Below are 19265 nucleotides of genomic sequence, written 5' to 3' on the forward strand. Positions count from 1 at the left end.
AAGCAAGGCAGGGAAACAAAGAGAAGATACTTGATGGGTTTACTAGAATAGCTTCTGAAAGACCAGGACAACAGCAATCTTATATCGTATGAGACAGGAGAGCATGCTGGTTTGTGGGACCTAGATTCTTATCAGTGGGAATTGTATGTTGCTGATGTCACAAGAATTTATAAACTTTTGAGAGAATGTGAAATAATTCTGTTTTTTTAGAATTGGATCTGGAAGCACATAAAAGTTATAAATAATAATCCTGATGCTTCAGCTTCTAATTTAAAACCCTACATTAACTTGAATCAACAAGGCACAGGTGTGATTGTATAATAAGTTTGCTTCTCAACCACATGGTTCTAAGTTCAATCCCACTGCATGGCACCTTGGGCAAGTATCTTCTACAATAGCCTTGGGTCAACCAAATCCTTGTCACTAACGTTAGCACGCCGGACGAAATGCTTAGCCGTATTTCGTCTGCCGTTACGTTCTGAGTTCAAATTCCGCCGAGGTCGACTTTGCCGTTCATCCTTCCAGGGTCGATAAATTAAGTACCAGTTACGCACTGGGGTCAATGTAATCGACTTGATCCGTTTGTCTGTCCTTGTTTTCCCCCTCTGTGTGTAGCCCCTTGTGGGTAAGTAAAGAAATAAGTAGATGGAAACCAAAGGAAGCCTGTCATCTATATATATATATGTGTGTGTGTGTGTGTGTTTGTCCCCCAATGTTGGTTTGTTTACATCTCCAGAAAATAGTATTCAACAAAAGATCCAGTAGAATAAGTACTTGGCTTATAAAAAAAATCAAATACTGGGGTTGATTTGTTTGATTAAACCCTTTAAAATGGTACCCCAGCATGGCTGCAGTCCAGTGACTTAAACAAGTAAAAAGGTATATCACATATCCACTGACTCCTCCTCCTACCTTTATAACCTAGTGTCTATTGACTCTCCTCCTACCCCTCTAGCCTGGTGTCTATTGACTCTCCTACCCCTATAACCTAGTATCTATTGACTCTCCTCCTACCCCCTATAACCTGGTGTCTATTGACTCTCCTATCCCTATAATCTGGTGTCTATTGGCTCTCCTCCTACCCCCTATAACCTAGTATCTATTGACTCTCCTCCTACCCCCTATAACCTGGTGTCTATTGACTCTCCTACCCTTATAACCTAGTATTTATTGACTCCTCTACACCTATAACCGAGTGTCTATTGTTTCTGCTTCTACCCTTATAACCTAGTGTCTGCTGACTCTCCTCTACCCCTATAAATGTAGTGTTTACTATATCATTTACCTCACCGGCTGAAAACCCTTTGATCTAGTTTTGTCTTATGCTTGTACCTTTTCATTATTTCCAGAAAGCTGATACCATAAACCTGGTTTCTCTCAGTCCATTCGATAACAATGTGGGTTTTGCCAACAGGTAAGTACTGGAATTACCAAACTAATTGTCTCTTTAGTTTTAGTTTATCTTTAATTTAGATTTTCTTAATAAAAAGTAAAATGACACCAACCGAATATTGAAACTAATTATCTCACAGGCTTGGTTTGTTGTAAGATTAACTGTACTTAGTCATTGAGAGAAAGAGAGGAAGAAAGCAAAGATGTTCCCTCCCTCCAACACATATACTGTAAAACTGTAAGTGTTTGTGTCACCCGAACAAAGTCTAATGATCAAGTGTATAGCTCTGAAGTCATGACATTAATTACGAGGTCTGATCAATAAGTATCCGGACTGTTGCCATAATAATGCATGCATTTACATATAGATGTGCATATATATACAAGTATGCATGTATATATATATATATATATATATATAGCCGTGAAGTGAGTTTGTGGGTTGCAGGACAGCAACCTGAGGAGACCTATTGAGTCAAGTACATCAACATCAAAATAAATATCAAATGGAAATTGTAGTTGTGATACCTGCACGTAAAAAGCACCATCCGAATGTGGTCGATGCCAGCGCTGCTTTGACTGGCGGCAGTGTCAGTGACATGTAAAAAGCACCAACCGATCATGGCCGTTTGCCAGCCTCCTCTGGCCCCTGTGCTGGTGGCACATAAAAAGCACCCACTACACTCACAGAGTGGTTGGTGTTAAGAAGGGCATCCAGCTGTAGAAACACTGCCAGATCAGACTGGAGCCTGGCTCAGCCTCCTGGCTTCCCAGACCCCAGTCAAACTGTCCAACCCATGCTAGCATGGAAAACGGATGTTAAACAATGATGATGATGATAATGATATATATAATCTCATCATCATCATCACCATCATTTAATACCCATTGTCCATGCTGGCGTGGGTTGGAGAGTTGCACCAGGCTCCAGTCTGATGGTTTCCATGTCTGGATGCCCTTCCTAATGCCAACCACTTTACAGAGTGCACTGGGTACTTTTACGGGCACTCTTACATGGCACTGCACAGGTGCTTTTACATGGCACCACACAGGCACTTTTATGTGGAGCCAGAGGGACCAGTCTTAACACTTCTGCTGGGGATTATGGGTCTTCTTGAGTACAGCAAGGTGCCAGGCATCTTGGTCCTTTGTCATCTCACGTGAAAGGTTTAGTATTCTGAGGTCATTCTTCAGTACTTCGTCCCATGTCTTTCTGGGTCAACCACTTCCCCGTGTTCCATTTACTTTGAGGGATCAATACTTCTTTATGTATATGTATGTGTGGAGGTGCAATGGCCCAGTGGTTAGGGCAGCGGACTCGCGATCGTAGGATTGCGGTTTCGATTCCCAGATCGAGCGTTGTTAGTGTTTATTGAGCGAAAACACCTAAAGCTCCACGAGGCTCCGGCAGGGGATGGTGGCGATCCCTGCTGTACTCTTTCGCTACAACTTTCTCTCACTCTTTCTTCTGTTGGCCTGCTCGCTTAGCCAGTGGGGTGGCGTCATTTGAAGGCTAAAACAATGCAAAGCGCATTGTGACCAGCGATGTGTAGCAACATATGATAGCCTGGTCAATCACGGTGATCACGGTGATATATGTATGTATATATGAAATTAAATAAATGACAAAGGAAAAAGAAATTATGCAATGAACTCCATTTGTTTACTGCTGTTTCTGCTATAAAATGCAGTGCTGAGTGCTTGTGCATCACCTTATATTCTTCAGAGTAGAAACAGATGTAAGCTATTGAAGTTCATTGCATAATTTCCTGTTCCCTTTTCTCTATTAAGCTCTATACTCAACTAACACTTTATTGTGAAGCATATTTGTATTGAGTTCTAACACCAGGTTACTATTACTGCAATGCCTTATGAAATATTAATATATATGATGGAATCACCTGTTGAAGGTGAATTATGACTATTCAGCTTTTGCTGAATACCTGTACAAATGCTTTGTTTATGGTGATCAAATATATGTGCTGTACATTGGCTCACTCCCTCCTTCAAATAAGTTTTTATGTAATCACAGAGCAGCATGAAATGAAATGTTTCACTTGAGAATGCAATGCACAACCCAGTTCAGAAATTGAAACCATAATCTTGTAATAGTATGTGCAATACTCTAACCACTAGACCAGGCACCCTCGCTATAATATGTGTGCGTGTGTGTGTGTGCATATATATATATATATATATATATATATATATATATCACGTGATCACATGACCAACCAGACCATCAGATGTTGCTACACATTGCTGGTCACAATGTGATCGCATTGTTTTAGCCTTCGAACGATGCCACTCGCTGGCTAAGTGAGCAGACCAACAGAAGAAAGAGAGAAAGAGTACAGCAGGGATCACCACCCACGGCTGGAGCCTCGTGAAGCTTTTAGGTGTTTTCGCTCAATAAACACACACAACGCCCGGTCTGGGAATCGAAACCGCGATCCTACGACTGCGAGTCCGCTGCCCTAACCACTGGGCCATTGCACCTCTACATATATATTATATAGGGAGAATTCACAAAAAAACAAAAGACAAAGATAGGTGGTGTAGACAACAAACAGATGTATTAGTATAACGCTCAGGAAGTGAAAAAGTTTTTAATGTTTCGAGCCTATGCTCTTCCACAGAAAGAAACAAGGAGAGAGAATAAAGAAGGTGTAGTGGCTAGCAATCTATCATGGTGAAGGCTGGACAGAAGGGTCACACAGGAGAGCTAGGGAGAAGGGGAAATAACAAAGTGGTGGTGATCCCAAAACGAAGGTGCGCGTGCTTGTGTATAAGAGTTTGTATGTGCGTGTGGAAGAGGGCTGGTGATCTTGACGTGTGCATGTGTGTGTGTGTGTATATATATATATATATATATATGAAATTAATTTGTGCAAAAATTAGTACTCCATCTAATGAGAGTATAATATTACTATAAATGCTTCACACTTCATGCATTATATGCCCTAATAGTTTCATGTACATAAGTACATTCATCAAGCACTGATTGAACTTTCCAACCAAGAGGTTTACATATAAATAGGGGACAGGTGTGAAGTGATACGAAAGCAAAATGTACCTAATGGAAAATTCCATCAAGATGGGTGAATGAATAATAAAAAGACCAAAAGGTCGCTATAATGTTCTTTTTACTTTAGGCACAAGGCCTGAAATATATATGCAGTCGATTAGATCAACCCCAGTATTTAACTGGTACTTAATTAATCAACCCTGAAAGGATGAAAGGCAAAGTCAACCTTGGCGGAATTTGAACTCAGAACGTAAAGACATGAAATACCACTTAGCATTTCACCCACCGTGCTAACATTTCTGCCAGCTCACTGCCTTAGGTTACTATAATATTGATGATAGATTACAATGTTTAGCCAAGAGGGAGGCTATTATTACATTAAAAGACCAGAAACCGAATTTCTGCGATAAGCCTACTTGTAGATTACTAAACCCAGCCAAATCCGAAATAGGGTTGGTATCTAAGAAGGTACATAGAAATATTAACAATAAAATAAGGAAAACTGCTGGCCTTAGACAGTGGGATAATAGCTTCACAGTGGTGGATTGGTTCAGTAGGATTAATAATAAGGATATAGCTAAATTTACCCAATTTGATATCGCTGATTTTTACCCCTCAATTTTAGTTCGTTGCCAGATAAGTTCATTGCCATCCAATTTGTTAATACATTCATTGATATGGAAACCATTGAATTGGATGTTATCAGACACACTAGAAAAAACTTTATTATTTAGTAAGGAGAAAACTTGGGTAAAAAAACCCAGATGGTGACGAGTTGTTTGTCTCTTTGGGGTCACATGACAGCGTGGATGTTTGTGATCTGGTTGGCCTAAATATTTAAAACATATTGAAGGATAGATACTCATCTCATGATACTGTATCATGATGATGGCTAGATTGTTTCTCACATACACTTGATAAGTTTCGTAAACAGCTTATCTCAGCATTCAGTCAGTTAGGGTTGAAAATAACTGTTGTTACGAATCTTTCAACAGTGGAGTATTTAGATGTTTCACTAGACCTAGATTCCTCTTCATATAAGCCACACCATAAAATTAATGAGAAATTAACATCCGTACATAGGCAATCCTGCCACCCTCCCAGCATAATTAAATATTTAGTGGCAAATATTATCAAGGGAATGTCTAATCTCTCCTCTTCTAAGAAAATTTTGAGAGGGCTGCTTCATATTACAATAGATCATTAACAAATAGTGGTTTCAATGAAAAATCAGTGTATATGATTCTTTTACCTATAATAATAGTAATGGGCATAGTGAAGTCCATGATAAAGTACAACACCATAAAAAATATTCTCGAAACAGATCCAGAAAAATTTGGTTCTCCCCCTCTTTATTCTTCAAATGTAAAATTGAATGTCAGTAAAAAAATTCCCGACCCTCTTAGATATGCACTTTCCTGTAGGACATAGATACAGGAAGATATTTAACAGAAATGCTGTTAAATTATTGTACAGCTGCTGTCCTAACAGGAAAAATAAATAGCACCATCCGAACGTGGCCGATGCCAGTGCCGCCTTGACTGGCTTCTGTGCTGGTGGCACATGACCTGCTGTGCTTGAGGAGACCTGCTGAGTCAAGTACATCAACATCAAAATAAATATCAAATGGAAATTGTAGTTGTGATACCTGTGCCAGTGGCATGTAAAAAGCACCATCCGAACGTGGCCGATGCAAGCGCTGCCATGACTGGCTTCTGTGCTGGTGGCATGTAAAAAGCACCCACTACACTCACAGAGTGGTTGGCGTTAGGAAGGGCATCCAGCTGTAGAAACACTGCCAGATCAGACTGGAGCCTGGTGCAGCCTCCTGGCTTCCCAGACCCCGGTTGAACTGTCCAACCCGTGCTAGCATGGAAAACAGACATTAAACAATGATGATGATGATGATGATATATATATATATATATATATGTATATGAACACACACTCACACACAGAGGGAGAAAGAGAGTAACTGTATCTCTGTCAGTTTTGCTGCAGAGTATTTTAATTGTTTTATTCACAGAAGTACCTTTACACATTGAAATATAGTGTAAGTGGCTGAGTATTCCGTAGACACTTGTATATTTAATGCAATCCTCCAGCAGAATTATTATCATACAGTATGTGACAAGGCTGGTCCTTTGAATTACAAGTACAGTCCACCCAGTTGAATGGACCTGTTATTTCCTTTACTCAATTTCACTCACAAGACTCCAGTACATCATAGACTACAGTAAAAGACACTTGGAAGATATTCCTGCAATGAGATTGAACCTGTAACTTTATCATTTAACCACTTAGCTAGGCCTATTCCTTAATATCCCTTTATACTCTCTCTCTCACACACACACAAACACACACACAATTTTACCTTCATAATATCTTTTAGATCCATTTTGCATCCTCTCTTGAAGGCACATGGCCTTCACAACAGAGTTAAGGTGCTGAGAGCTCATGATTATAAGACAATGGGTTCAATTCTTGAACTAAGTGGCAGATCGTCTTCTTGACCAAAGTTCTTCAATTTGTGTTACTCCAGTCCACTAAGCTGAAAATATGTTCTTTCTTGGAGTGGTTGGCGTTAGGAAGGGCATCCAGCTGTAGAAACTCTGCCAGATCAAGATTGGAGCCTGGTTCAGCCATCTGGTTCGCCAGCCCTCAGTCAAAATCGTCCAACCCATGCGTTTGGAAAGCGGACATTAAACGATGATGATTGGCATCTGAGGGTTAACCCTGAAATGGCATCCTTTTCAGAGAATAGTCTTTTAATCCCAGTCACCTAAATACCTTGGAAATCTGGATAAACCTTGGTCTCATGAGCTTGTAAGCTTGAGACAGACTTTATCCATCTTGTCATAGATCAAATAGATCTGCAGTACAATATTAGTTGCTATATCATAGTGTGTTTATGTGTGTGTGTATGTATGTATAAGCAGGTTTATAGGTTACTAAATCTTATTCCCCTTTTTACTTCACTCTTTCTTTCTTTTTTTTTTATCTAATTTTCCAGCATGGGTCAAGTTTTTGTGATGGAGACAAACATTGAGAAACGAACAAAGCCTGAGAAACTTCGTATGTCCAACATCCATGTAGGACGCATAGTGACAGCAGTGGCATGGAACACAACAGGATCTCAGTTCTTCATCGGTGACAACATGGGCACAGTTTCTATCATATATGTTTCAAACTCTAAGGTATGTTGTATCATTATTGCTTATTTTTCACTTCTCTATTTTCTTACCAGTGTCTCACCATTCTTATGTTGTTCTCGTCACTAAAAAAACCTTCACTGCAACAACTGTTCCTACCATTTTCTCCTTCACTTAACCTATTTCTTTACTACCCACAAGGGGCTAAACACAGAGAGGACAGACTAGGAGATTAAGTCGATTACATCGACCCCAGTGCGTAACTGGTACTTAATTTATTGACCCCGAAAGGATGGAAGGCAAAGTCGACCTCGGCGGAATTTGAACTCAGAACGTAACGACGGACGAAATACCGCTAAGCATTTCGTCCGGCATGCTAACGTTTCTGCCAGCTCGCCGCCATTTCTCCTTCACTTAACCACTACCACCACCACCACCACAACCAGTAAAACCCACACATCATCTCTTCATTTACTTCTTTCCCATTCCTTGGTTCTGGTCCGTGATCTGATCACCCACAGATAAAATTGTGTTTTTAATTGGATGAAAGCCATTGTAACATATATATTTCTTTACTGCCCAGAAGGGGCTAAACATAGAGGGGACAAACAAGGACAGACGAAGGGATTGAGTCGATTATATCGTCCCCAGTGCGAAACTGGTACTTTATTTATCGACCCCGAAAGGATGAAAGGCAAAGTCGACCTCGGCGGAATTTGAACTCAGAACGTAACGACAGACGAAATACCGCTAAGCATTTTGCCCGGCACGCTAACGTGCCTGCCAGCTCAACATATATATATATATATATAGAGAGAGAGAGGCATTGAAGCTGCTATCTCTTACTCAAGTTCAACCTGTAAAATGAAGGTGGTCGTAGTAGTAGTGGTGGTGGTGGTGGTGGTTGGGAAAGAGATTCTTATTTCTTTCATCTAGCGTAGTGGTTCTCAATCATTTTTTACCTATGGACCTCTTTAACCCTTTAGCATTTAAATTAACTATATCCGGCCAAAATATTCCTTCTGTTTTATGTCCTAACCAGCCAGATTCAGCCTGTCACGCCTACCTTTCAATGTCATTATAAAATATACATTCTCATCATCAAAATTTTGAAGCTACAAAATAGTGCGTGATTAATTAAAAACAATTTGAATGAAAAAGTGTTACATATGGCACAATAATCTGAATGCTAAAGGGTTAATTACTATTTTATTCAGGTGGACCCCCATAGACATTCAATATTTAAAAAAAAAAAAAAGTAATTTTATAGATATGTCTTTCAAAATTCCTGTTTTGTTTTTCACTCCTTCACTTATGTAGGTTTGCTACAGCACTCTTTGAGAGAACATGTTTCAGTGGCCAGAAACTTGTTGAACTAAGTTAAGCATCAGAGAAAGCATTAATCCATCTGTTTTTTTGTAATAAATATGTCTAAAGTAAATTTTTTTCAAGCTCCAACCAATCGTGGCCGATGCCGGACCCCCCTGGCACCTGTGCAGGTGGCACGTAAAAAGCACCCACTACACTCGCAGAGTGGTTGGCGTTAGGAAGGGCATCCAGCTGTAGAAACTCTGCCAGATCAGACTGGAGCCTGGTGCAGCCCCTGGCTTCCCAGACCTCGGTCGAACCGTCCAACCCGTGCTAGCACGGAAAACGGACGTTAAACGATGATGATGATGATGATGATGATGACCCTTAAAATACTACTGTGGATCCCTAATTATTTTGCTTGCATTGACCCTCCAAAATCTTATACAGACCTCCAAGGGTCATATGGACCTTGGCTGAGAACCTATGATTTAGCAGAACACCATACTAGACATTCCAATTGAAAACTATCTGATGATGATGGCAATCCCTCAAGGTCGAGGATGATGGTCTTTGCGCAAATTTACTGGTAAATCCGTAGGTGACCGATAAGACCAATTCTTGCTTGAAAAGATCGGTTGCAGTGCAGACATCTAGTGCCAGAAGGGAGAGTCGCACGTGGTTGTTGTTGGCGCTCCTTCCGTCGTCGTCTTTTCTCCTCCAGCTCTGCAGACCTTTTCGACTCGAAAGTCGCCGTTCCCTCATGGATGGTGGTTTTCCAGAGTGGTCTGTTTTTTGCCATTTCTCTTTACCATCGACAGTGTTGCACGAGATGACCTTTAATTCTCTATTGTTGGATTGAACTAGAAACACTAAGTTTTCCTTGTTCATAGATGAAGCACAGTGTTATATGCAGCTTTTTGTTGACAATTTCACCCCCTATTAACTTGCTTAGCTATGATATAGATATCTATATTTGCAAAGACACAGCAAGTTGTTTTGTGATGGAAGTTTGCATTGACTATAAGCTTTCAAAGAGCTCTGAAGCCTGATAATAGCATTTTTTTCATTAATTTCTTTTCTTTTTTTCCTTTTTTTTTTTTTTGAAGTCTTTGAGGTTTCCTTCTTGTTAGAGAGATGGTTGAATCCTCTTAAATGTCATTTAAAATTTAAAGAAACACAACAAAACAAAGTACTGGTGCCTTAATAAACTGCACGTAATATGCTCTGTGAAGTAGTTGACAATAGGAAGAGCAATACAACCTTAGGAACTAGGTTGAATGAAATAGGTTGGATGGCTTGACAGGAACTGGCAAGGCCAGGGATCACACTGAGTACCATTGTCTGTTTTGGCATGACTCATATAGCTGGATGCCCTTCCTAATGCCTACCACTTTACAGAGTGTACTGGGTGCTTTTTACATGGCACCATCACCAGTGCTTTTTATGTGACACCAGCACCCACGCCAATGCTTTTTACATAGATAATCATCATCATCATCCTTTAACATCCATTTTCCATGCTAGCAAGGGTTTGACCAGAGGTGGCAAGCAGGAGAGCTACACCAGGTTGCAGTCTGATTTGGCTTGGTTTCTATGACTTGATGCCCTTCCTAAGGTCAACCACTTTACAATGTGTGCTGGGTGCTTTTAACATGGCACCAGCATGAGCTTGGTTATGTGGTACCAGCACAAACACCTTTATGTGGCACTAGCATGAGAATTTTTATGCGGAATATGAGTGCTTTTCACCAATAATGATGATATTAATAATAATAATAATAATAATAAAAATAATAATAATAATTTTTCTTTATCTTCCAGGCTAAAGATTTGTTTGGCCAACCCCTTGACGTGATACTCAACTTAGACTCAGCCATTGTTCAGATGGATTGGGCCCGTGAGAAGTTATTAGTTTCTACTCTAACAAGATGCTACTTATGTCTAACAGACAAGTAAGTAATTTCACTCTGTCCAATTTTCTGGACCACTTCTCTTATATTCACTTTCTTGTAAGTTGTGGGTACACCCTGAATCCTCTTCACCACCATATCTCCTTCTTTTCCAACTGGAGTAGCCATCCATCTTTTTTTCTACTGCCAGACAAAATGCATAGCTGCATGTCTTCTAGCTTTATGTTCTAAGTTCAAATGCCACCAAAGTCAACTTTGGCCTTCATCTTTTCAGGATCCAGAAAATAACTATTAATCTTTTTCATACATACCTTTCCAAATTATTCTTAACCACTATTTCCCACTTCCCCCCCGTAGCCTCCCCATGCTCCTAAGTAGCCTCTTTTCTCTCCTCCTTATCAAAAGTGCTTAATACTACACCACTCCTTTGGATACTAACCTATTTCTTTACTACCCACAAGGGGCTAAACACAGAGGGGACAAACAAGGACAGACAAACGGATTAAGTCGATTATATCGACCCCCAGTGTGTAACTGGTACTTAATTTATCGACCCCGAAAGGATGAAAGGCAAAGTCGACCTCGGCGGAATTTGAACTCAGAACGTAACGGCAGACGAAATACGGCTACGCATTTCGCCCGGCGTGCTAACGTTTCTGCCAGCTCGCCGCCTTTGGATACTAACCTGTCAACCTCTACCCCTCTCTATTCACATCTTCTATTAACTTCACACACCTCTACATACCATGGCATCCCCTCTCATATAGCAACCCAATTCCTTTGCCCCACTAACAACCCCTACTGTACTCCCTCTCTATCTTCTCTCCTACCTCAGCCAGTAAACCAGTCAAATTATTTTCCTCAACTAATGGCCATTCCCTTTCTCACTATCCCAACCATTAATTCTACAGCATTCATACACACTAACACAAAGGACTACCATTCACATACTACCCGTGGAGGCGCAATGGCCCATTGGTTAGGGCAGTGGACTCGCAGTCGTAGGATCGCGGTTTCGATTCCCAGACCGGGCATTGTGAGTGTTTATTGAGTGAAAACACCTAAAGCTTCACAAGGCTCCTGCAGGGGGTGGTGGTGAACCCTGCTGTACTCTTTCCCCACAACTTTCTCTCACTCTTTCTTCCTGTTTCTGTTGTACCTGTATTTCAAAGGGCCAGCCTTGTCACACTCTGTGTCACGCTGAATCTCCTCGAGAACTACTTTAAGGGTACATGTGTCTTTGGAGTGCTCAGCCACTTGCATGTTAATTTCACGAGCAAGCTGTTCCGTTGATCGTATCAGCTGGGACCCTCATCGTCGTAACCGACGGAGTGCTCCTACTACTACATACTACCTAAACTACCTCTTCCTCCTACTCTCCACCTCTACTACTATAACTCCCTACTACCCCTCCTTATTAAGCCCTAACCCATGAAATTTATTTTCTCCTCTCACTATTCTCTATTTGAATACCTCCCCAGTTCCTCCTTCTAATATATTTAGCTCTCCACAAAATCATTCCATCTTTGAACTTCGTTCTGTGAACACCTCAAATGTAAGAGCTTTTCCCTGAAGATGGAGGCTTGTCTCATTCTACGATGGAATCAATTTACAAACATTATTTTGGGCCACCAAGCCCCCAGAAACAGCTGTCGGATTTCTAATACTTTTCTTTAATTCTTGATATCATTTCTATTCTGTGTAAGTCAGACCTTTTTGTATGTAAACATACATACATTTTGTATTTCATGTATTTAATATACTTTGTATATTGACCTGCCTAACTTGCTTATCCTTACATTTATTTCTCTCTCTCTCTCTCTCTCACTCTCTCTCTCTCTCTCTCTCTCTATATATATATATATATATATATATCATCATCATCATCATCAATATTAATTAATTTTTGTATTTTTTCTATTTTTCATTTCTAGAGCCAAGTATTTCCAGATTGGGAAAAAGCTCAGGTAATCCACTTTTAAATTACTGACATATTGTATGAGTGGACCTATGGCATGTGAGTTATTACTCTGCACGTGTAAGCGAAAGCATGGGATTGTATTCTCTTGTCTTTGTGTGTTTGCGAAATTACTGGAAAACTGCCTAACAGATTTTCTCTAAATTTGGCAGAAATACTCATTGGGTGAGTGGCTTGAAATGATGAAAATTTGGTTTGATTATCTTCAATATGTGTGTGTGTGTGTGTGTGTGTGTGTGCATTTGTGTACAGTGATGGGTTCGAGAGTTTCATTTATTTATGAGTTGATTTCTTAATTTCACCAGGGTATAAATACCTACAATGGTGATACCTAAAAACAAAATTCAGTTCAGTTTAAAAGCATTGGTAAGTAGTGCATTGTAAGCCACACTATAATTTGCAAAATAATTTATCTGCATGCAGGGTATGCATTGCTCCTCTAATGCCTTTTTTTCCCATTTAGTTAGTTTCTATTGTACAAAATACTTTGTAACATTGGGGTAAGGTAGTGAGCTGGCAGAATCATTAGCTTTGTGCCATTTTGTACATCTTTACATTCTGCACCAGACTCCAGTCTGATTTGGCATGGTTTCTGTGGCTGGATGCCCTTCCTAATGCCAACCACTCCAAGAGTGTACTGGGTGATTTTATATATCACTGACATGGTGCCATTTGTGTAATTTGCCACGACTGGAATTTTACTTGGCTTGATAGCTCTTCTTCTCAATACTTGGCTTAAAGGTCATGTTCTAAAACACCAAACAGAGAGGCTTGTCTAATAGTAATGCCAGGATAATATTTTATAATCGGTATCACTAAAAAGTTAACTGGAATCTTGCTAAAATATACAGAAAAGTTGAAGGTTTTACTTGATATGATTGGAAGAGATGGTTCCGTTGGACAGCAATATAGTGTAGTAATGAAGGTTTGAAAACTGATTAAAAATTAATGTTAATAATGAATTCTTAGATCAGTAAAAGTGCATAAATTTGTAGAAGAGGGTTTGAAGCCAATTAGTTTGACATGTTATGTAACTTGCAATTGTTTTATTGACCTGTGAGGAATAAAATGCAAGTTGACCCAAGTCAAGTTGTATTTATCGTGTATGTGTGTGTGTGTGTGTATATATATATATATATATATATATAGGATCATTTGTAGAAAACATAAATCCAGAGAAGAAGCACGCTCTAAGATGTAGAGCAGTATATATTAAAAGTAGGGGAGGCTGGTTTATGGTATTACCCTGGGTTTCCCATCCATAAAGGATTTAGCTTTATGGCATATCATCAAACCCCAAAACCTGTTGGCCTAAGACCTCTTCAAAATATGGCTCTTTTGAAGAGGTCTTAGGCCGACAGGTCTTGGGGTCTGACAATACACCATAAAGCTAAACCTTTTATAGACAGTAAACCCAGGGTCTTCTCCATTTTTAATATATATGTGTGTGTGTGTGTATATATATATATATATATATATACACACACACACACACATATATTAAAAATGGAGAAGACCCTGGGTTTCCTGTCTATAAAAGGTTTATGTGACATACTTATCTACATGGCCGAAACAGCTGTAAGATGTAATCTATACTTATATTTATATTTACTTATATTTATATTCTCTTTTATATATATTCTACTTATTATACAACGTTACTCTTTTATGTACACTTTTTTATGTACAGTCTCTTATGTGGTGGTTTAATAAAGTATGTGATTGGGTATTATCTGGTAATTGATATTTGATTTAGATGTATTTCTCCATTTTCTTATCTTGTATATATATATATATATATATATATATATATATATATATGTATGTATATATATGAATGACAAAAGAGCGGGAGTTGTGTAATCACCTTCAGCTATGAAAAGATTGTAACAGCTAAAATTTTGCATGTTTTTCTGGTTCTTCTAAAGGACAATGTTTTATTATTAACTCATTCAGTGATTCCCAAAAGTTAAAAAAAAGAATCAAAACAAAACAAAAATAAACAAAAACATACAACTTCAAAAAAAAATGTCATATATTAATTATTGAATGTGTTTTATAGAGATGGAAAGTTTGGAACTTGTTTCTACCACAACACCAGTCTTTCAACGCCTTTAATCTACTCTGCCCGACCAGGCTCTCGTATGTGGGAGGTAAGGAAATCAATTAAAATTATTTTCTCTTTTTTTTATATTTTGTATCTCTTTCATTCGCTTACATGATTTCGAAGACCATAACTACTCAAGTCTTTAAGGTATTGGTTAATTACATGAAATATCTGCGGTCCATAATCCATAGCCATTAAGATTTGTTTTGCCTTTCCGACATCGACTTTTATGTATGTCACTCTTCTCACTTCTGTCTCTTTTTCTTCTCACCTTGCTTTCTCTCTCCTTCCTCTTCTTTCTGTATGCCTTTCTGTTTGTGATTGCTCAAACAATATATCATTGGTGAAATGATATACAATTTTTGTTTTGTACATCAAAACTTCCATGCTTTCTGAGATTGCCAACACTACACCTGATTTTCTCCCCTCCATACACATGCAAGCATGTATCTGACTCATGCACAGCTCCCATGACTTTAGGAAACATTTTTTTCACGCTAAGAGTTGCTGAAGCATGGAACAAACTGCCGGCATCAGTTGTTAGTTGTCGGAGCACTGCATCCTTCAAAACTTCCATGCTTCCTGAGATTCGCCAACACTACACTTGATTTTCTCCCCTCCATACACACACAAGCATGTATCTGACTCATACATTGTTCGCTTTCCAGACATTTGTACATTACTGCATATACTCTATATGCACTTTCTGACAAGTTGTGGTGCACCTGAGCACTGTATACAATAATTTCATTATTATTATTATTATTATTATTACATGAAACATGAAAAAATACATTTTAGCTTAATGCAAGTTTTCTGTCTCTCTTGTATAAATGGAGTCGTTTTATTAATTAACTTACAAAAGTAATAGAATAGGCGCAGGAGTGGCTGTGTGGCAAGTAGCTTGCTAAACAACCACATGGTTCCGGGTTCAGTCCCACTGCGTGGCATCTTGGGCAAGTGTCTTCTGCTATAGCCCCGGGCCGACCATTGCCTTGTGAGTGGATTTGGTAGACGGAAACTGAAAGAAGCCTGTCGTATATATGTATATATATATGTATGTGTGTGTGTTTGTGTGTCTGTGTTTGTCCCCCTAGCAATGCTTGACAACCGATGCTGGTGTGTTTACGTCCCCGTCACTTAGCGGTTCGGCAAAAAGAGACTGATAGAATAAGTACTGGGCTTACAAAGAATAAGTCCTGGGGTCGATTTGCTCGACTAAAGTCGGTGCTCCAGCATGGCCGCAGTCAAATGACTGAAACAAGTAAAAGAGTAAAAGAATAAAAAGAGAGATAATAACAATAACAAAAAATATGGGTAAAAAACATTGAATAAATATGTTGTATACACACTCTCTCTCTCTCTGTTATACACTGCACTGGGGGGGAATACTGGTGTATGCCTATTAAAATTTTTGAGGTGGTCCAAAACATTCAAGCCATTACTGCAAGAAGTCATGAGGCTGATGCATTGAATCATAACATTTTTAGTGAGTTGGGTCAACAACAATGGTGAAAAGTTTTTTTTGAGTCAACGACCTGGCCTCACCCATTCTTTCATTTCTTGTTTTTCCTCCTCCTCCTCCCACCACTACTGCTGCTGCTACTACTACTACTACTACACCACCACCACCACCACCACCACCACTACTACTACTACTACTACTACAACTACTACCACCACCCAGTAAGGCGGCGAGCTGGCAGACACATTAGCGCACTGGGCGGAATGCTTAGCAGTATTTTGTCTGTCGTTACGTTCTGAGTTCAAATTCCACCGAGGTCGACTTTGCCTTTCATCCTTTCGGGGGTCGATAAATAAAAGTACCAGTTTCGCACTGGGTTTGATGTAATCGACTTAATCCCTTTGTCTCTTCTTGTTCATCCTCTCTGTGTTTTCGCCCCTTGTGGGCAATAAAGAAATAAATTTATATCAGTAATGTCCAAGGCAGGCCACACAAAATTTGTGACATTTGCATAGTCAGGAATATGGTTGTATATGAGTTGATCACAAGCTTTTAGATAATACGTCATGCCATTAAATTTTTTAATTTGATATTTTTACGGTTTTAAATATGCAAATCGTGCTTCTCATGTGTGTTTTTCTGCGATAAACTGAGAAATGATGACGAGTGGCTATTCTGTAAATAACAATAATATTTTATAAGCTTGAAGCTTATAAGCAATCACAGTGTATTGGCTAAAGAAAATGGTCTAATATACGCTCCAATATTAGACTATTTTCTTTAATTTTGGGTTTTATTTAGTCGACTTTAGGTGGAACCATGGCTAATATGGAAAAGTATTTGTGGGCCTTAGCAGAAATACAAGGTTGCATGTCATTGAAGGAGGTCAAGAATTGGTCTCCAGTTGATCTGGGAAATGTTTAGGGTTAGAGTTAAACCATCGACTTCACTGTCACCAACTCTATCATCTCTGTCATCAAGGTGTGGCTGTATGGTAAGAAGTCTGCTTCCTAGCCACATAGTTCTACATTCAGTGCCTTGGGATGGCATCCTGGGCAAGTGTTTTCTACTATGTATGGGTCTGTAAAAGTAGACTCCATAGGTCATCTTCAAAATTTTCTAAGCAAACCATATATATATATATATATATATATATATCACGTGATCACCGTGACCGACCAGGCTATCAGATGTTGCTACACATTGCTAGTCACAATGTGCTTCGCATTGTTTTAGCCTTCAAATGACGCCACCTTGCTGGCTAAGTGAGCAGGCCAACAGAAGAAGCAGTGAGAGAAAGTTGTGGTGAAAGAGTACAGCAGGGATCGCCCCCCCCCCCCTGCCGGAGCCTCGTGGAGCTTTAGGTGTTTTCGCTCAATAAACACTCACGACGCCCAGTATGGAAATCGAAACCACGATCCTATGACCGCGAGTCCGCTGCCCTAACCACTGGGCCATTGCACTTCTATATATATATATATAAAAAAAAAAATATCTTTTACTTGTTTCACTCATCAGACTGTGGCTATGCTGAGGCACTGCCCTGAAGAACTTTTGTCAAATGATATATACAAAGAGATTTGAAGCAATTATTTAATCACATGCCTCTATCACCACCATCAGTTGCCCTCACCATCATTACCATCATCATCATCATCTAACCATTTATGATGTTGTAGTCTCACTGAACCTTTTGTTAACATTTCAGGTCGACTTCGAAGGACAGGTACTCAACACTCATCAGTTTAAACAACTGTTGGCAATCCCTCCATTACCTATATTAGATCTCAGGTAAGTAACATTTCTCTCCTGCTCTCTCTCTTTCTAGTTTTCTCTTGACTCTAATTCTTTTTCATCCATCTTTCTCTTTTCACCATTTTAATCTCTCCTTTGTTCTCTTCTTCCCATCCTTGATTGTTTGTCTCTCTTTTTCATATTTGACTGTATTTCTTCTTGTTTTTCTCTCTCTCTCTCCCTCTATTAGTCTCTTCTCTGTTATCTCTCTGCCTCCCTCCCTCTTTCTTTCTCTTCTCACTATAGTCTTTCTCTTTCTTTTTTAACTCTCTCTCTCTCTCCCCTCACCTCTGTCTCTCTCCTCATCTCTCTCTGATTCTGTTTCTCTTTTCACCTCTGTATCTCACTCTTCTCACTTCTATCTTTTTCCCTCTTCTCATCTCTCTCTCTGTCTCTTTTTCTTCTCACCTTGCTTTCTTCTCTCCTTCCTCCCCCTTCTGTATGTCTTTCTGTTTGTGATTGCTCAAACAATAAATGCATGCCTGCTTCTATTTAGCTGACTCATTTGTGAAATAAATATTTCATCAGAACTGGAACACCTACAAAGTACATGAACATCTCCCATGAGTCACTAAGCATCACCTATAGTTCTATTAACTTGCTATTGTAACTAGTGATTGAGTAAAACAGAAGCTTTTGTTGCTGAGCTTCAGGTTATCTTTAATCAGGCAGCCTTAAAAAAAAGAAGAAGGGTAAAGACCTCCTTCGGTCATGAATGACCTTGTGATTGCACCTCGAAAGTTCCTCTCCTAGGCACAAATCCAGGTAAGGTTGTTTATAGAAGACCAGTTGATCCAATATAGCAGCTCAGTTAACATCTGTTCACCTAATGGTCAGGTGTTCAATACTGAGACCTCCACTTCAGTCACGACACTGACCATGGGATTGCACCTAGAAAGTTCCTCTCCTAGGCACAAATCCAGGTAAGGTTGTTTATAGAAGACCAGTTGATCCAATATAGCAGCTCAGTTAACATCTGTTCACCTAATGGTCAGGTGTTCAATACTGAGACCTCCACTTCAGTCACGACACTGACCATGGGATTGCACCTAGAAAGTTCCTCTCCTAGGCACAAATCCTGGTAAGGTTGTTTATAGAAGACCAGTTGATCCAATATAGCAGCTCAGT

General features: G+C 39.4%; 1 protein-coding gene across 2 annotated transcripts in view; it reads left to right on the forward strand.

Annotated features, from left to right (window-relative positions):
• LOC115211873 overlaps positions 1–19265 on the forward strand; it is a 101365-nt gene that overhangs the window by 19177 nt on the left and 62923 nt on the right. For both annotated transcript variants that reach the window (XM_029780611.2, XM_036503078.1), the window contains 6 exons: positions 1350–1414; positions 7434–7617; positions 10705–10835; positions 12728–12760; positions 14834–14924; positions 18052–18134. In XM_029780611.2, the coding sequence (XP_029636471.1) occupies positions 1350–1414; positions 7434–7617; positions 10705–10835; positions 12728–12760; positions 14834–14924; positions 18052–18134 (587 nt within the window). The remainder of the gene's footprint in view (positions 1–1349; positions 1415–7433; positions 7618–10704; positions 10836–12727; positions 12761–14833; positions 14925–18051; positions 18135–19265) is intronic.

The sequence above is a fragment of the Octopus sinensis genome, linkage group LG5, assembly GCF_006345805.1.
Source record: "Octopus sinensis linkage group LG5, ASM634580v1, whole genome shotgun sequence".
Lineage (NCBI taxonomy): Eukaryota > Metazoa > Mollusca > Cephalopoda > Octopoda > Octopodidae > Octopus > Octopus sinensis.